This window comes from Macrobrachium rosenbergii, chromosome 54, assembly GCF_040412425.1.
Source record: "Macrobrachium rosenbergii isolate ZJJX-2024 chromosome 54, ASM4041242v1, whole genome shotgun sequence".
In the NCBI taxonomy this organism is placed as follows: Eukaryota; Metazoa; Arthropoda; class Malacostraca; order Decapoda; family Palaemonidae; genus Macrobrachium; species Macrobrachium rosenbergii.
This window is the reverse complement of record NC_089794.1, coordinates 33,899,628-33,916,599: the sequence shown is the minus strand read 5'-3', so window position 1 is coordinate 33,916,599 and position 16,972 is coordinate 33,899,628. Positions and strand designations below refer to the sequence as shown.

Sequence of the window (16,972 nt, the reverse complement as noted above, 5' to 3'; positions counted from 1 at the left end):
GAATTTTGTGTATTAAATATACTATTACAATTGTATTGCAAAAACTGATGCAACATTGCAAAAGGCTTTTACTTTGAATAGTAATACGTGTGTGCAGTTTAAACATCTAATTGTCATAATAAACGTCCAGATAGGGAAAAGAAATTTAGAATAAATCATAAAAGCTTAAAATGCGAAGAACTATTACATTAGGTTCTGATATTATCCAGAAAATAATAGTTTGGCAAGATTTATTTATCCAGAGTAAAATTTAACCCCGAGGCGTAGCGACATAACAACGTATTTATTAATTCGCAACAGAAAATAGTTCTCCGATAACTTATTCTTTTCTCCCCGGGTCGTCAATGCATTGGGTTTTTTATAATGAAATAGAAGTTACGGTATAATTTGGCATTTATATATACGGTTATTTCCTTAAAATGTTCTTTGTTTCAGTTTGGCGGAGTAATATTGTATTGGTGAGGAATTCCAAGAAAGGAAAGTTTACGTCAGTTTCACCCATGTCGCCGCAAAGAAAAGAATACAGTTTTACCCGAGTGATATCGTTGCCGATATGAGTGTTTAACTGCACCGCCCACGCGCCTTGCGCGCAGTACAACATAATAATGATGGCGTGAGTATATTTGTATAGAAATTGTCTTTTGAAATATATGGGATGTGAGGATTTTGGCGTAAAACTTGGTATGGGACGACAGCAGCTGTACGCTCGACTCTTGGACTGCCAGTCACGAGCAATTTAGAAACCTGTTATTTTGACATATCCCCTCCCCCTTGGGGGTGGGGGGGGAAGGCGATGGAGATTGCTCGCGACAAGTTAAGATGGCCTACCACATAGCTACAAGGAATTGTATAAATATATACTGGTAGCCTTTAATTTATGCCTGTTCTAAGATAGAATCGAGGTATATTGTTCTGAGATAGAATAGTAGAATCGAGGTATATTTATGTCCATCTGGATGTATCGAGGGTTACCCTAAGAGTGTGATTGGTTCCTCAGTTGGTATAAGGACGTACGCTATCCAGTACCCTGTATTCGATGCCTTGATGTCATATGACGTTAAGCTGTCTTACAGATCCACAACATGTTCACTGGGTAGTGCTTCATCTTGTATCAAACTTGTTTCTTTCAGGCAACACATCCTCTGAAACTGTGACTCTGAACTTCTTTAAAACTTAACTTTAGTTGCCCGGCTTGATAACCACCAGTTGCCGACCAGGACAGGTTACAGCCCCTTGGGAGGGTCCATGGCGGGGAGCCAAAGCCCCCCTGCCAGGTCTGGGCATGTCGCCCTAAGTTAGGTTAGGTAGTTACGATCTGGTTAGGTCAGGACCTGGCTTTATAGGAAAGGTTGTCTATTAATGTATGAGGAACCTGGCCCAGTCGACAGCTTGGGGGAATCAGGCCACACAACTAAAGTAAAGTTTTACCATGACTCTGACCTTATGTGCTACCATTGACTCTCAACTCTTCGTTAGCAGCCTATGGTTGCTTATGACTCTGACCTCTTACTCCTGCAGCCTATGATAACCTATGGTTTACCTCCCATGTTGGCAGCCAAGCCTGTAACTTGGGCTCTCGGCTTGTGGTAGCCTGTGACTCTTGAACTTTTGTGCCAGAAGCCTATGGCATTGATTTCTTATGCCAGCTGCCTATTTTGGCCCATGACTGATCTCTTTCTCCTGCAGACTGTGGCAGGATATGACTCGACTTCTTACACCAGAAGAATGTGATAACCTGTGACTGATATCTTATGCCAGCAGCCTACAGTAGCTTCTGACTCTGACCTCTAATGCTAGTAGCCCATGGTAATCTGACTGACTGTGACTTTGCCAGCAGCTCATAACAAATCTTTTATATCAGCAGCTTTTGATACTCATGACTCTGACCTCTTACAGTAGATTCAGACCTCTTATGCTGGCAGTCTATGATTGACCATTACTCTGACGACTTACGGTAGCCAATGACTCTGATGCCTCGTGCCAGCAGCCCACATTAGCCTATGATTCTGACCTCTTATGCCAGCAGCCTATGATTGACCATGCCTCTGACTGCTTAGGACAGGTGCCTACATTAGCCCATGACCCTGACCTCATATGCCAGCAGCCTATAATAGCCTATGGCACTGACCTCTTAACACCAGCAACCTAATATAGTTTATGACTGACCTCTCATGATAGCACCCCAAGTTAACCTATTGCTCTGATCTCTTACACCAGCAGCCTATGATTGACGACTCTGATCACTTATGAAAGTAGCCTATGTTAGATCATGATTGACCTCTCTCCAACAGCCTATAATAGCCTGTGACTGACCATGTGTGCCAGCTGCCTATTATGGTGCATGACTGATCTCTCGACTGCAGCCTCTGTCAGCCCATGACTTTGACCTCTCTTGACCGCAGCCTCTGCCAGCCCATGACTCTGACCTCTTACGCCAGCAGCCTGTGACGGACCTGATGTCAGCAGCCTATTATAGCCTGTGACTCTGACCTCTTTCACCAGCAGCCTAAGATAGCCTATGACCGTGACCTCATATGACAGCAGCCTGCATTAGCCCATGACTTTGACCCCTTTCACCACCAGTCTATGATAGCCTGTGACTGACCTCTTATTTTATCCCATGACTTTGACCTCCAATACTAGCAGCCTATGATATCCTATGACTGACCTCTTTTGCCAACAGCCTACAGTACGTTGTGACTCTGACCTTTTATACCAGCAGCTTTTGATAGCATATGAGTCAGACCTCTTATGCCATCAGCTTGTGATAGCCTATGACTCCGGCCTCTCATGCCAGCAGCCAATGATAGCCTATGGATCTGACCTCTTATGCCAGCATCCTTTTGTAGCTTATGACTCTTGACTTCTTACGCTAGCTGTTCTGAACTTAATTAAAAAAATTTGATGAGAATAACCAAATCCTTTTGGTGGGATACTTAATACCACCAGAAAACTAAATTCTGGCAAGTACATTCATACTTCCAAAAACAGGTAACATCATTTTGTCATTTTCTACAATGAGTCATGAGTCTCAACCAAAATTGGGTTACTTCATTATAAAAACTTCTCCAATCAGCTGTAAATTGACTTGTAGTGCCCACAGTATCAATTAGAACAATGTGTGACAGATTCTTTTTAAGCCAAGAATTATGTACCAAATTTGCCGGGGTGTCAAAGAAAAAAAAAAAAAACTTGAAATCAGAGCTATAACTACAAAACTTCTATTTGTTAGCACTATCAGTTAAATCAGGAAATGAGAAAAGTATAAGTTTATCTTTTGAGAAAACCCTTTGGTAATCTTGCAATAAATGAGGGAATGTTCGTCACAATAACTACTGTACATGGCCAGACTGACATAAAAACCATCCGTCTGGGTATTTCCAAGCTGTGCAGACAAAGGACAAATGATATAATTAGATGATTAACAAAAACATGCCCAAGACCATCTATCATCATTACAAAGATAGAGTTGCATTTGTTAAATATGGAGCATACGTAAACAAATAATAGTTTGAGTGCCTTCATATGACCGAAATGTAAACTTAATTGTTTTAATTTTTAGTTTTACGGAATTGACATAAAGAAAATGGTTTTTTTTTATTAGCAAGAGAAAAATAAAAAAAGAACTGTTGCAGTTAACAGGACAGACAGAAAACTCCATTAAAATTACTTGAATAATTACTGGTTGCTTGGAAAGCAATACCCTGACTATTACTGGTTGCTTGGAAAGCAATACCCTGACTGATGTGTATTCCCTATAGGAGAGGGAGTTGTCAGAAATGTTATACAGGACTGTATTTACACACATTTTCCATCATCTAATTTGTAGTGTAATTATCTTAAAGCAGTATTCCAGTAGGGTGTTTTTATCAAAATGTCATACTGAACCCACATCAGCTTTGAAATGCAGTAAATACGGGATTCCTGTAAACAACTGTTCCTAGTTAAAACAGATTATGAAATGAGATGTTCGGTGAGTGTTACAAATATCTGTAAAGGGCTCATGAAAACAGTGACCCCAACTAGGGCTAAAGCTGAGATGATGAACATATCAGGCAACTTTATTGGCAAATGTTTTTTAAAAAAAACTTTCCGTGACTGAAGTTGAATTATACACGCATCGGATATTGTAGGTGCCAATCACTAAATCGCACTTAATCTGTTTCTTAAACAGTATGCTGTAGGCCTATGTGCAAGGTATTTTTTATTACTTTTTAATATTTATACTGATGACTAAAACAGTAGAATCTTTATATCATGACATTTCCAAAGGGTTAAGAAGTCTTTTTAAAACAAAAGTTTATAGAAAGCTTAGATGCTTAGTATTGAAATAATGTTCTTGTTGTCCCATTTAGTCCAGTTTTTAGTTTCCAAAAGATTTATCAGTCACATTGACATAGCAGTCTTGTTTATGGAGTCCACGTACTTCAAATATTAGGTTTTCCTCTAAAAGGTTTGTAATTTTATCAAGACTTTTCCCTACCTTACCACTTGGGACATAAGACAGTTGTAAGGTTCAGCAGTTTCATAGGCTGGTTCCCCTAGATTTCTAGTGTGCAGTTTGTCAGATTCCATTGCTATATTGGTATTGAAACTTAAGCTTTTTTTATCACTATGGCATAGTCATTGAAGAACAGAAGGTCGTGACCATTTCAGGTCGTTATAAAAGATTAAGAGTAGCCATTAAACAAGCAGATGAGTTGTGAATTGTTAAATGGCTACTTAAGTTATGCGAGTGGAACCTTAACCTTGTTTTTGCTTTTTTATTTTTAGGCAAACTTGGGTCTTGGAGGTCTTGGCTCATTCTGTGATATATTAGTGTCTCAGATTGCTCTTGTTTGCCAAGTATCGTTTCTGTTTATTCTCTCATACAGCTTCCTTTATTTAACAGCATTGGTGTGTTGCTTTCCTCTCCATTCAAATATTTCATTAATACATACTTTCACACTTGTTACAAGGTGATGCTCCAGTGAAAGTAATTTTTCATTATATGTATATACATGTATGTATTTATATATGCTTTTGGTGATGGGCAGCTGCATTGCAGTTGTATGGTTCATCAAATTCACTGTTAGGGGACACTGTTGATGTCTACCACAGACTTCATGCTTTGACACCTCAGATTATAAGTTCTAATAAGCATGGTATATATATTAATTTCACCCAGTTTCTTGCTTCACATTTATTTCAAATAAAAAGTTCCTAACAGCTCCAGGAATGAGTTGGAGCAAGTGTCTGTAGATTCAGTATTGTAGGTATACCAATTCAACTTGTGCTGATTGGGTAGCACCATGTAGGCTATGAGAGGCTATTCCATTTTTGCGTGAATGATGGGTTAGTGTTTCCAAGATTTGATCTTCAGCATAGGTTCTAGGCTACTGGTTCTGTAATCTTGGTTTTCTGATCCTCAGTTGAAATTTGTTAAACCCCACAATAGCTCGTAGGTGTATGTTGAGGGAATTGCTGTGCAATTGTTCATACCTTGGTTAGCATTGCAGGCGTTTAGGACCAGTTAATAGGACACTTGTTAGAGTTGGTGAGCAAGAACATATACTAACCTCACTAAGCAATGCCTTCAGAATTATATATCAGAGGTGCCATGTGGTCTGTCTTCACCTTGGAAAGGTCTGGAGCAACTTGCTGGACTTGACTTACTCTAAACCTGTTGCCCTCTCATCTTGACATCTCTAGTCCAGAAAGTGGGTGGATGTTTTAGTGCATTTATGAGATAACAGTTGCCAAAGCCTTTTTCTTTTGTTAGTCTTGACAGAAACCACCAGACAGTTATTGTGTGTAACACTGTCTTTCATCCATGTTGTCCCTCTCTGAGGCTCTACAGTAGAACTTAGATACTCTTCTAGTCAAAATCTTTTCCCAGTGTATTTTAGTAATGAATTAACCACATTATTAGAATACAAATATAGTGAAGGTAATCCAGTAATACCTTGCCGCAAGCATTTTCTAATTTTGTTGAAAACTGATCACCATACCCAGGAAGCAATTCTTAGTCAGCTCAAAATAATGTGTTTTCAGGGGGCCACATGCTCCAGTCTCATTTTCTGTGTAACAGTTTTATCTCAGATTAGGCATATAAAATTATCATTTGTTGTAACAGGCTGTTGATTAACAGCATACACTAATGTATCACAACAGCTATTCCATTTGCATCTCAAATTGCCTTACTGTAAGATGAAACCAGTCCTTGTTACACAGAACCCTGGTAAAATAATATGAACCTCAATTAGGGTCTGTCTTGGGTACCCAGTCCCAAAATTAATCATGTCTTATTATTTTTCTTGAAATTTACTTTGCAATACAGGGCATTTGAAGAGTTCCTGAAATATACTATATTATTATAAAAGTTTTAGTTTATTATAAAAGATGAGTGTATTTTGCTATACAAACTAGGTAATTAGAAAGAGATTGCTAGACAACTGATAAATAAGAATATTCTTAGATTCTTGCATGGAGTGCAGTGGAAAGATCTTATTTCAAATGAAGAAATGCTGAGAGTTACAATGTCTAAGGCTGGAAAATACAGTGAGGTGTTTTGGGCATGCTATGAGAAGCAAAGACTTTTAGAAAGGGCTGAAAAATTCTGAGGGAATTCACTAACTTCTAACCACATGAGGAGAAAATATATAGTATACAATGTTCAGGTATTAGTGGGTTGGAGGAAAATACAGTTTTCAGGTTTTTATGCATCTCATTGCTATTTTTAAGGGAGAAACCAGGAACTTGCAATCCACTCTGACAGTTTTGTTGAAAACTGTATCATCATGCAAATTCATCTTGAATAAATGAATATTAAACTTTGTGAAGAGTTTTCTGTATTGAATAGACTGCTACAGGCACTTCCATGGGATTACCTGTTGCTATAAAAGTTTGGGTATCCAGAGACTAAATCTTTAATAACCTCATTTATTCTAATTTGAAAAGCATAGTTTGAACAAAATATTTAGTTTAATAATAAGATTTATATATTCTCTATTCTGCTAGCAAACGATCAGAATGAAAATCCAGTGTATTCATACACTGTAGTCATGAAGTCTGTAACAAGAGCACTACAGTATATTGAAATTTACGGTACACTTCATTAATGTATTCTGGAAGTCTTTTCCGGATGATCTATATAAATGTTTGTCCCCTGCTTTTATACCCTTGCCAACCTTGTGTCTTCCTGCTTAGGATTCTGGTATTATCATTATTTTAAAGCAAGGTTCCTCTCTAAAGTGAATAATCATACTAGGTGCAAATAAGGAAAATGAGAAAACAGAGGGACTGATAAAGATAATCGGCTAAAAAAATATTTACACAAACATAATGTAAGTCAGAAAGCTCAGGTAGTTGTGTACCATGAATGTTCTGTGTACAGTAGTCACTGTAGTATTGGAATTAGAACAACTAGGCTAAATATCCTATTTATTTTAAAGTTTTTTGGGATTAGTTATATGAAGTTGTCTGTATGGAATGTGTGATCAGATGAAAGTAAATTTACCAGTTTTAAATAGGGTCATGCATTAATTAAATCTTGAAATCACTCTTTTCAGGTGTATAGTGATATTTCTCAAAACGTTTTGATATATCCGTTTAATAGTATTGAAAACTAAAAATTTGTTCTTTCATTTCAGGTTTTCTTTAAGTACCTTGGTGACTTCACCAGCTAGTTACAGATCACAAAGTAGTAGATCGAACCTCTATCATGATGGAGTGCAACTGGAATTCATCCAGCCTCCCATGGCTCGCCAGGGATGAGCAGGATTTTCCCTTAGGGGCCAAAGACGCATCTTACCTGCCTTCTGCCACAAACATTGACTTGAACCATGATGTCACAGGTGAGTTTAGCAGTGTTCTTTTATTCATTTTTCCGGGGAATATTGTTCTGTATATCTCTGACACAGAGAGACTGTGAATCTTTTAGTTAACATAAGTACTTGCTGCAAAGTTTAGCATTTCGTTTATTTATAGTTTGTCACAATTTGTACTCTTGCTTTCCACAGCACAGCACAACCCCCTTACAGGTTTTGTCAAGTGAACCCAAGCATGTATGTTTTTTCCTTTGAATCCATTGTTTTTACTGAATATTGCAGTAATAGGGCATTCATTGCTTATAAACTGAGCATATTTGGCTAGTCCTCCGTACACATAATGGACTGGTGTTACTTTTCAATTAGGCTATATCAGATAATTTCCTTTGTATCACAAGACTGGTCTGGTAGACTACTTAGTGTATAAATGCAGTAGAGGTGACAGATATAATTGTTAACCCAGTGTTTTGTTACTCATCATTGCTAACAAGCTTTATCATAGCCTCACACTCTGTTATTCTAGGTGCCTAAAGTCAGCACTCGAATGTTTCGTGATGTTGTTCCAGCTTTTGTTGCTGATTGTCATTTGAATCCTGAGATCAAAGGAACAAGTTTTATGCAGCGGACACTTAGCCCATACATGAAGGGCACTTCAAGTGCAGTTATCCAAGGTCAACATTAAGATGTTACAGAACTGTGTGCGACCCCATACAAATTTTCAGCAGCCTCTGTATAGCATAATTATATTTATTAAACTTCCTTACCCAGCAAACACAAAAAAGGAGAAAGATACCAGTCACAGAACGAAGAAAACTATATCTTGTTATTAGGATTCACATGCCAAAAATTAAAGGAATCTCAAACACTGAAAGTTACGGGAAACCCAGAAGTTAAAGAACTGAGATCCCTGGGATCAAAATTAGTGAAATGTTTAAAAACAAATATGCAGTTACAGTTGTGGAAATCACACCACCAACTGGAAGGTACATGATAATACACGCAACATAATAGACTGAGGCATAATATAAATAAGTAATATGGGAGGATGATGACCAATGAATGGCAAATCAAAATAAAAGCAAGGTGGTGGCACATTATTATCTGCAAAACCTCATTGTTTATGGTTTATATATATTTAGCACTGTACATTATTCTGCCCTTTTTCCCCATCCTTTGTGGTGGATGTTAAACTTGGAGTAGATCCATTTCAGGGAGCCCACCGGTGGTCTTGATTTATCAGTATAGGTATAGAAGTGCTTCACATGATCAGATTGTGCTGTATCTTTATTTATGAGTTGCTCCTGCGAGCAGAACCCAGTGGGATGCTTTTATGAGCAGAATCCAGTAGAATGCTCATATATGTATAACCTTATGTTGTCATTTTTTGTTTTGTCACTGTCAATTTACAATCTCCTTTGCTCTTACAGTTAATGCTCAAATTTGTTGTAACCTTCTGCATTCACACAATTTGCTAAGATCGCTTCAGACAACTGGTGGATATATTTTTGGCATTCATCAATAAAACTTTTAGTCAACATTTTGATTCAGCATTTTCCCATCCTATTCAACTTTCAGTTTTTGTTTTAATTTAATTTTCTATGTGGATTGTTAAAGCTTCTGGATTTCAGTTCATCCTAAACACACTAAATTTAAAATTTTGCAAAACAAGTGAGGGGACCTAACCTAATCATAATTTGGAAAGAGGTTTGGTAGTTATAAAATAGCCTATGCCAGCAGCTAGCTTACTTAACTGAAGCCCCAATGGGAGAGCACGTTTAGAGGACACAGAATAGGCTGGATGAGACAGTGAAGATTGTGTATCTTGTCTCTCAAGAGCCTTACTATTTCCTGAACAGGGTTGAACCTTAGGCTGAGTCGCTTTGTTCGAGTGTATGGGATAACAGGTATGACTTCTCTAAGTTTGCCCTTAGCTCCATGACCAACACAGTAAGGATGTTTCCCAGGGACCTCTTTAACTCTACAGAGGATGCCAATGGAAGACAGTTGTCAAGACAACACATACAATGAGTCCTAGACGTTGAGCTCAAGCTGCCGCCAGTGCCAGAGTCCTAGTGGAGAGCTAAGGAGGTCTTTGGTCGGAAGCAATAAGCCTGAATTGAAATCCCTACCAACACATAACAAAGGAATATACTAGAGGGTGGATGGATGGGATGTGAAATAAGTGGCCTCCAAAGTCTAAAGAAACAAAGTCTCACTTCTGAACCAGTTTCCTCTCATCTTTGGGTGTTCCTCTGAAAGGGAGTCAGACAAACAAACTTGTTTATGTCGCAACCTGCCAAAGGTTTTAAAACATGGAACATTGTTGAATTGAGCCATTAAAGAAGCTTTTCCATAGAGGTTAGGTTGTTAACATCATTTCTTCCTCTTTTTTTTTTTTCCCCCAAAGAAGTGATGGTAGAAACCCAGCTTTTCTGGCAGAGCTTTAATGATGGCTCCCTTCAACATTGAAGAGACATTTGGCAGGACTGACAGGAATCATATGTGATGGATCAAATGAGTCACAGGAGCCTGCATCCAGAAAGGAAAAGCAATATCTGTCCCAATGGACATCAGTAACCCATCCAAAGCTTCTATGTTAATCCAGAATTTAAGGAGATGGGCTCCACCAGAGTCGTAACAACCAGCAGTGACAACACACACACTTGTTGTCTTCCACCCTAGCCCGGAAAATTCTGCCATAATGAAAGGGGGGAAAGTCCTACATTGTTGCAAGGCAGCCTTTTGTTCGTTGCTGACTGGAGGATGACTGTTAATTGGAGTAAGGCTGTTGGTGTGGAGTGATACAATCTTTACAGCTGATCTGAGTAAGAATCAGAGCTAACAATGAGTCTTATTATGAAGTGTGGACTTTCAGAAAGGTGAAACAGGTGAATATTATAACCTCGATAAAAGGTGGAATTAAGCTTTTTCCCCAGGTCACAGACTAGGGCTTCCAATCCAAAGAGTCAAGGGCAAGTATTTCACAAAGGTCAGCAGCTAAATGGGGGATGAGAGGTTCCTCAACACACACACTTCCATATGAAGTTCTTCAACTGTTGAATGTGAAGAATGAAAGTATACTGTACATCAATTGGTACTGATCTCATAGGGAAAAGTGTTAAGCTGCCTGCATTGGCAGTTGCATCCTGTTAGGAACAATCGTTTGCCAATTGTTCCCATGGTGGGTTGTTGCCTCCTTTGCTTGTGTATGTTTTTCTTGCTGGCAAGTTGACGTATGGTGGATGGTATCAGACTTCGCCAATCAGGTCCAGGGCAGTAGTAAGTCTCGGCAGCAGAGCAGCGGAGAGCATTTTTGGACACATGGTTGTCGTCTCGACTCTGTCGTGGGCGTCCAGTGTTGGAGAATTGTTTCTGAGGACTAGATGGGTGTCTTGTCGGCTCAATCATAGTTGTCCTGCAGTATTTGTTTTACTGATTATGCTGCTTGATTTTCTATTGGTTTGCTAATGAATTTATTATGCTACCTATTTTTTTGTATGTTGCTGCTGCTGACTTGTTTATGGATTTATGTAAAATTTAATTACATAAGTTTCACCTGGCTGCCTCTGTTTATTTTCGTTAATTTTTTTTTTTTTCGATAATTTTAAGTTTTTTTTCTCTCCTGAACCTGACTCACTTGTAAATTTTGTAAATAAATTAATATTAAGGTCACTTTTTTGTTTTGTTCTGCTCCTCCCTCCATTGTTTATCACCTTTCGTTAGCCATTACAGCCCAATTGCATGTTTTGTATAGAACCTGTTGGTCTTGAAGTAGCGAGATCATAAGATTGGCGCCCTTAGGCAAGGATTGGTTCTGTTTTGGCTGGCGGGGGTGTGGCTCATCGGGGGAGAGTATTTTGTTTTAAAAAAAAAATTTTTTTTTGTAAAAATTTTTTTTTGTTAGGTAGGGAGGTGTTAGGAACAATTGTTTGCTCATTGTTCCCATGGTGGGTTGTTGCCTCCTTTGTTTGTGTTTTTCTTGCTGGCGAGTTGACGTATGGTGGTGGATGGTGTCAGACTTCACCAGATAGGTCCAGGGCAGTAGTAAGTCTCGGCAGCAGAGCAGCGGAGAGCATTTTTGGACATGATGGTTGTCATCTCGACTCTGTCATGGGCATCCAGTGTTGGAGAATCGTTCCTGAGGACTAGATGGTTGTTGTGTCGGCTCCATCGTATTTGTCCAGTGTTTTACTGATTATGCTGTTTGATTTTCTATTGGTTTGCTAATTTATTTATTATGCTGCCTATTTTTTGTATGTTACTGCTTCTGATTTGTTTATGGATTTATGTGAAATTTAATTATGTAAATTTTACCTTGCTGCCTCTGTTATTTGTTTATTTTCAATAATTTTAAGTTTTTTTCTCTCCTGGACCTGACTCACTTGTAAATTTTTAAATAAATTAATATTAAGGTCACTTTTTTGTTTTGTTTTGCTCCTCCCTCCTTGTTTATCACCTTTCGTCAGTCATTACAGCCCAATTGCTTGTTTTGTATACAGTAGAACCTGTTGGTCTCGAAGTAGCCATTACTTGACTGCCATATGGAGTGCAACAATTGTCTTGACTATTGTAATATCGTAGTTTTGTTTGCAAACAGTTCTCTAGGGTTCCTCATCGGAGTCATCCATCAGCAACATGCTGTTATTCAACAAGTCAGGCCTGGCCATCTTAAGAACCCAAGGAGTGGCAGAGATGATGGAAGGTTTTCCCAAGACTAGGAGGTCCAGGAAGAGGGATCCTAGATTAGCCCTATTTGTTAGTATAGGATTGTTGCTGTCATGTGAAGGTAATCAGAAAAACACTTATGGTGCATCAGAAAGGCTGCTGGTTTGAGAGAACCAAAGGCTGAGAGAGATTTAGAGAAGGGTATGAGTTGGTTTCCATATATTAAGGTTCAGAAAGTGAAGCCCTATCCTTGCAACAGTACTTAGAATTCTCATGGTAGAAGGACAAATCTCAGGAATCCCTATACTGTAATGGTTAGAGAAGCTGTGTAGGATCATAAATGGAAGTTTGATGGAAATCAAAGGCGTAGCCGTGGTGGACTGTGCACTAGATGTTGGCAGTGTGTTTAAAGCAGCAATGTTGCCAGTCATTGGCACAACAAACAATGATGGCAAAGGCTTGTTTAAGAGCACAGCTTAAGTAATAGTCATTGCTGTAGACAAAGGTACAATCAAGAGACGATATTGAAATAGCATGCATTACTTACAGCTGGCAGTATGTGTGATGATGACCCCACTTTTTTTTTTAGGCCACTTTTTATTCAATTGTGCCATTTCTAGTGCATTTACCTTTTGTGTGCTCATTTCTACATTTTTAAAAACTTGAAAGTGTCAAATCATCAAATGCTGCTTCATCTTCATGAAAGGTTGTATGGACTCTAGGTGTATATGGAGCAGTGTGTGTATGTCAGAGGGAGTCTCAAGTGGCAAGTTCCAATCATTTAAGCTGGACCAAGTCAGTAATGAACTGTCATCAGAGAAAATGATTGATGCCCAGTCAGGAGGGACTTAATGAACTGATCATTCTGCCTCACCACCACCTCAAGCCCTTTGAAATAGTCTGCTCACCATGTGAATAGTCCCCAATACATTTTGTAAGGACACAGTAGTTTCCTAAAACAAGAAGAACTGGTTATAATGTTGCCAGTATATCTTAACACCCAAATTTTAATGAGTCTTTCGATTGTGCTATACTAATGATAAAACTGAAAAAGTTTTTTCAATGTCTTATTTTTACTCCATTTTAGTGGCAGTTGTGTTAATTGTTAGAAGTTTTACCTGTTATCTATACAAGAATTTTTTCAGGACACAAAGCATGTTGCATACACTCAGATGCATAAGACATTTGAATTTCAACTGTTAGTATCTTGTAGTTTTTTTAGATTTTTATATTCTGGGTCTCCACACAGTGAGGCATTTAGCTGGCTTGGAAGTTAAAATGTTCATACATGGTTTATTTAATTCTTCACATGATTTATTTAATTCTTCAGATTTTTAAGTGAACTTTGTATATTTCCAGACCTACCTGATTGGATGGAAAGTCGTGACATCATGGTACACCCTGATGATTCTCTCTCCGTCTTCCCTACACACCCTGAACAGATGGAAGTTGAAAGCAGTTCTCAAGGTTTTGGTGGATTTCTTGATACAGATGAAGATTATGGTCTAAGTATTAATCCAGATGACATGCTAGTACCCTTGTCAGAACTTCAGCCTGAGAAATATGTCCCTCAGAACACCATCTTGCCAGTAGCCTCTGCTTCAAAAGTTTCAGTGCGTGTAAGTAAGGTTAGAGTACCAAAAAATTCTGTTGAACATTCAGGAATCCAGAATTCTACCGAGAGGAATGCTGTGCAGCCTTACAGTTCCACCAGTGTCCAAAGCACTGGTTCAATTGAACAGATTGAGGATCTGCAAAATTACAATGCTGATGAACTCCTAAACGAATTAATCTATCTCGCAAATCGTGAGCCCAATCACCTTGCTAGCTTGATTGAATCTTTAGATTCATCATTAGTTCAAGCAGGAATGGATGAATTGTTGTCACAGTTGAATAGTGATAATGCTAATCAGGAAATGCCAGCTCCCAGTGCTAATCAGGAAATGCCAGCTCCCAGTGCTAATCAGGAAATGCCAGCTCCCCTGTCACCTGCTTGTGTCCCATCTCCGGTTCCATCAGTAGGAAGCTTATCCCCTCAGTCTACTGTTGATTATTCATTCCATCAGTTACTATCCCCAGTGTATTATGGTGATGAAGTTACCCCCAAATCTGAGAAAGTTACAGTAGTTCTTTCTCCCTTGTCTGTCTCACACACTGATTATAGCTCATCAGTATCATCTCCTGATGTAGAAGAGACCTCATCTGTTGCATCCCCAGCTGTTGAAGACAATTTGTCAGTTGCATCCAGTGTTAATGATGAAGTAGAAGCAGAGTGCGACTATATTGAGACTGCAATGCACTCCTATTCTCGCTCCCCACGCAAGAGCAAATCTAAACGCAAGAGTTCAACCAGCTCTCCGTATCCTGAGAGTAGGAAGGAGCGTAAGAAAGAACAAAACAAACAGGCTGCCCTTCGTTATCGCCAAAAAAAGAAACTGGAAGATGATGAGTTAATGACAAAAATTCATGCAGAAGAGGAGAGGCAAAAAAAGCTTAAGGCAAAATATTCCAACTTGAAGCAAGAGCTCACTTACTTGAAGAAGATAATGAGGGAAGTGCTCATAGCTAATGGCACTCTATCTCCAGAAGCTTTCAAGAAGAAGTAGATACATAGAGTGGCAGAAGTATTAATCTTTTCCATATTTGTAGGCAAGATGTTGCTTTGGCCCCTTTATGTGCACTTAATTTAAGAGCATGTGTTGGATAATTTTTTCCATTTAATATTGGCACATTTTTATGGTTATGAAGGCTGTTAGAGTTGGAAGTTAATAAAAATATGCTTATATTGAAAGGAAAGACTATCCAAACAAGTAAAACTTGACCTTTATGAGTAAACAAAAGTTGTGGATCATATATTTTGATAGACCAAAAAGTACACAAGTTTCAAGTTCATATATTTTCACATATAAAACTTTTAAGAACTTAATGATTTGTCAGGTTTTACCCTTAATATAAGTTTTTACTAAAATGTGCTCATAGAATATTTTCATGTATCAGTAGTGTTATTTAGTAGTTAATAAAAAATTTAACAGCTTACTTTGTCTTTTCTTTTATCAAACTCTCTACAGTATTAGTTTTCAGTCTGTATCCGTTCATGATTTTATTGTAGCATTTTCTTTTGTAAAATGCAAAACTTTTATACAATGCATACTTTTACTTGAATAATTCAGAATTAAATGTTTTTTGTCAGGTGCACTAGGCAGTAAGTGGACTTCAATGATAGTGATCTTGTGTTTTTGTCTCACCACAAAGTCAGTTATGCTTAGTTGTCATGAATATACTTGGGAATATACTGCTTTTTACCCCTAAAGAACTAATGGTTGATTGGTAAGTACTCGTGTATATTTTCCTTAATTTTTTGTGCCAGACTATTCAGTTTAATAACAAAAATTCACAGTCCAATGAAATATAGTTTATGAATGTTCAGTTTAATGAAATAAATTCACATTGCAATGAAGTATAGTTTATGAATGTTTAGTTTAATGAAATAAATTCACAGTGCAATGAAGTATAGTTTATGAATGTTCAGTTTAATGAAATAAATTCACAGTGCAATGAAGTATAGTTTATGAATGTTCAGTTCAATGAAATAAATTCACAGTGCAATGAAGTAAGAGTTTATGAAACTGCCGAATTTTATATTAACTTTCTGAGCAAAGATGACCTTTGAAGTCCTTAACATTTCCTGTGTAATGTGTAGTTTTGCTGGAATTGTTTGAACTACATTATCACAGCCCATGTGACAATGACATGAATTCTTCCATTTGTTCACTTGGTTGCAACAGCATTTGCTACCGCGTGAACAAGAGCAACCAGAATCTACCACATCGGAATGTAAAGTGCTATGGTATAAGGGCTTGCTACTACTCTCCATGCTGGATGATTCTAGAGCTTAAGATTGATGGTCTGGGAAGATTTCAGATCCCACAGGAAGGAACTGCTTCAACACCCACTGTAGAAGACTGTAAGGGAAGACAAGTCAACTGGGCTAGCTGAAGGATAAAGGTGAAAGGAATATCCTTCCCTTGGGTGACAAGTAAAGCTATTGTCAGTCCTAGAGACTTTATGTGAAGGTTAGTCTTCCAAAGCATAGGAGGCAAAATCATGAGCAAAGATTCGACATAGCTCTTCCTTTTCTTCTCCAAGGAGTGGCTCCATAACCAAGTAGGAGGAGAGGCATAGCTGTAACAGGCACCATCCGAATAAACTAGCTCCTTGACAAACAGCATGGGAGGCAGTCACAGCCAGAGCCAGAGGGTCAGACAAGGCATCGACAAAAGATGGAGTATGGTGCTTCTGAGATCCCTTCTGCCCAACATGACCCATTCATCCACTGGCAGTTACGTAAGTTGGGCAAACAATGTTGATCCCAATGAGGAGGAAATAAATGGGGCCATTCTGAAGGGAAGATGCAAACAACTTACAAGCTCAGCCTAGTGTATCCTAACAAGCATGCTGAGGCAGTTTATAACCAAAAGTGAACAAATGGTCCAAGCTAT

At 38.4% G+C, this 16,972-nt stretch overlaps 1 protein-coding gene across 1 annotated transcript; it reads left to right on the top strand.

Moving 5' to 3' along the window:
• The first annotated feature begins 260 nt into the window (after nt 1–260).
• On the top strand, nt 261–15,509 carry crc (bZIP transcription factor crc). Its single transcript, XM_067097852.1, has 3 exons — nt 261–613; nt 7,632–7,835; nt 13,833–15,509. Exons 2-3 carry the CDS (start codon nt 7,703–7,705, stop codon nt 15,077–15,079), a joined length of 1,380 nt encoding a protein of 459 aa, XP_066953953.1. The 5' UTR covers nt 261–613; nt 7,632–7,702; the 3' UTR covers nt 15,080–15,509.
• Nucleotides 15,510–16,972: the final 1,463 nt, after the last annotated feature.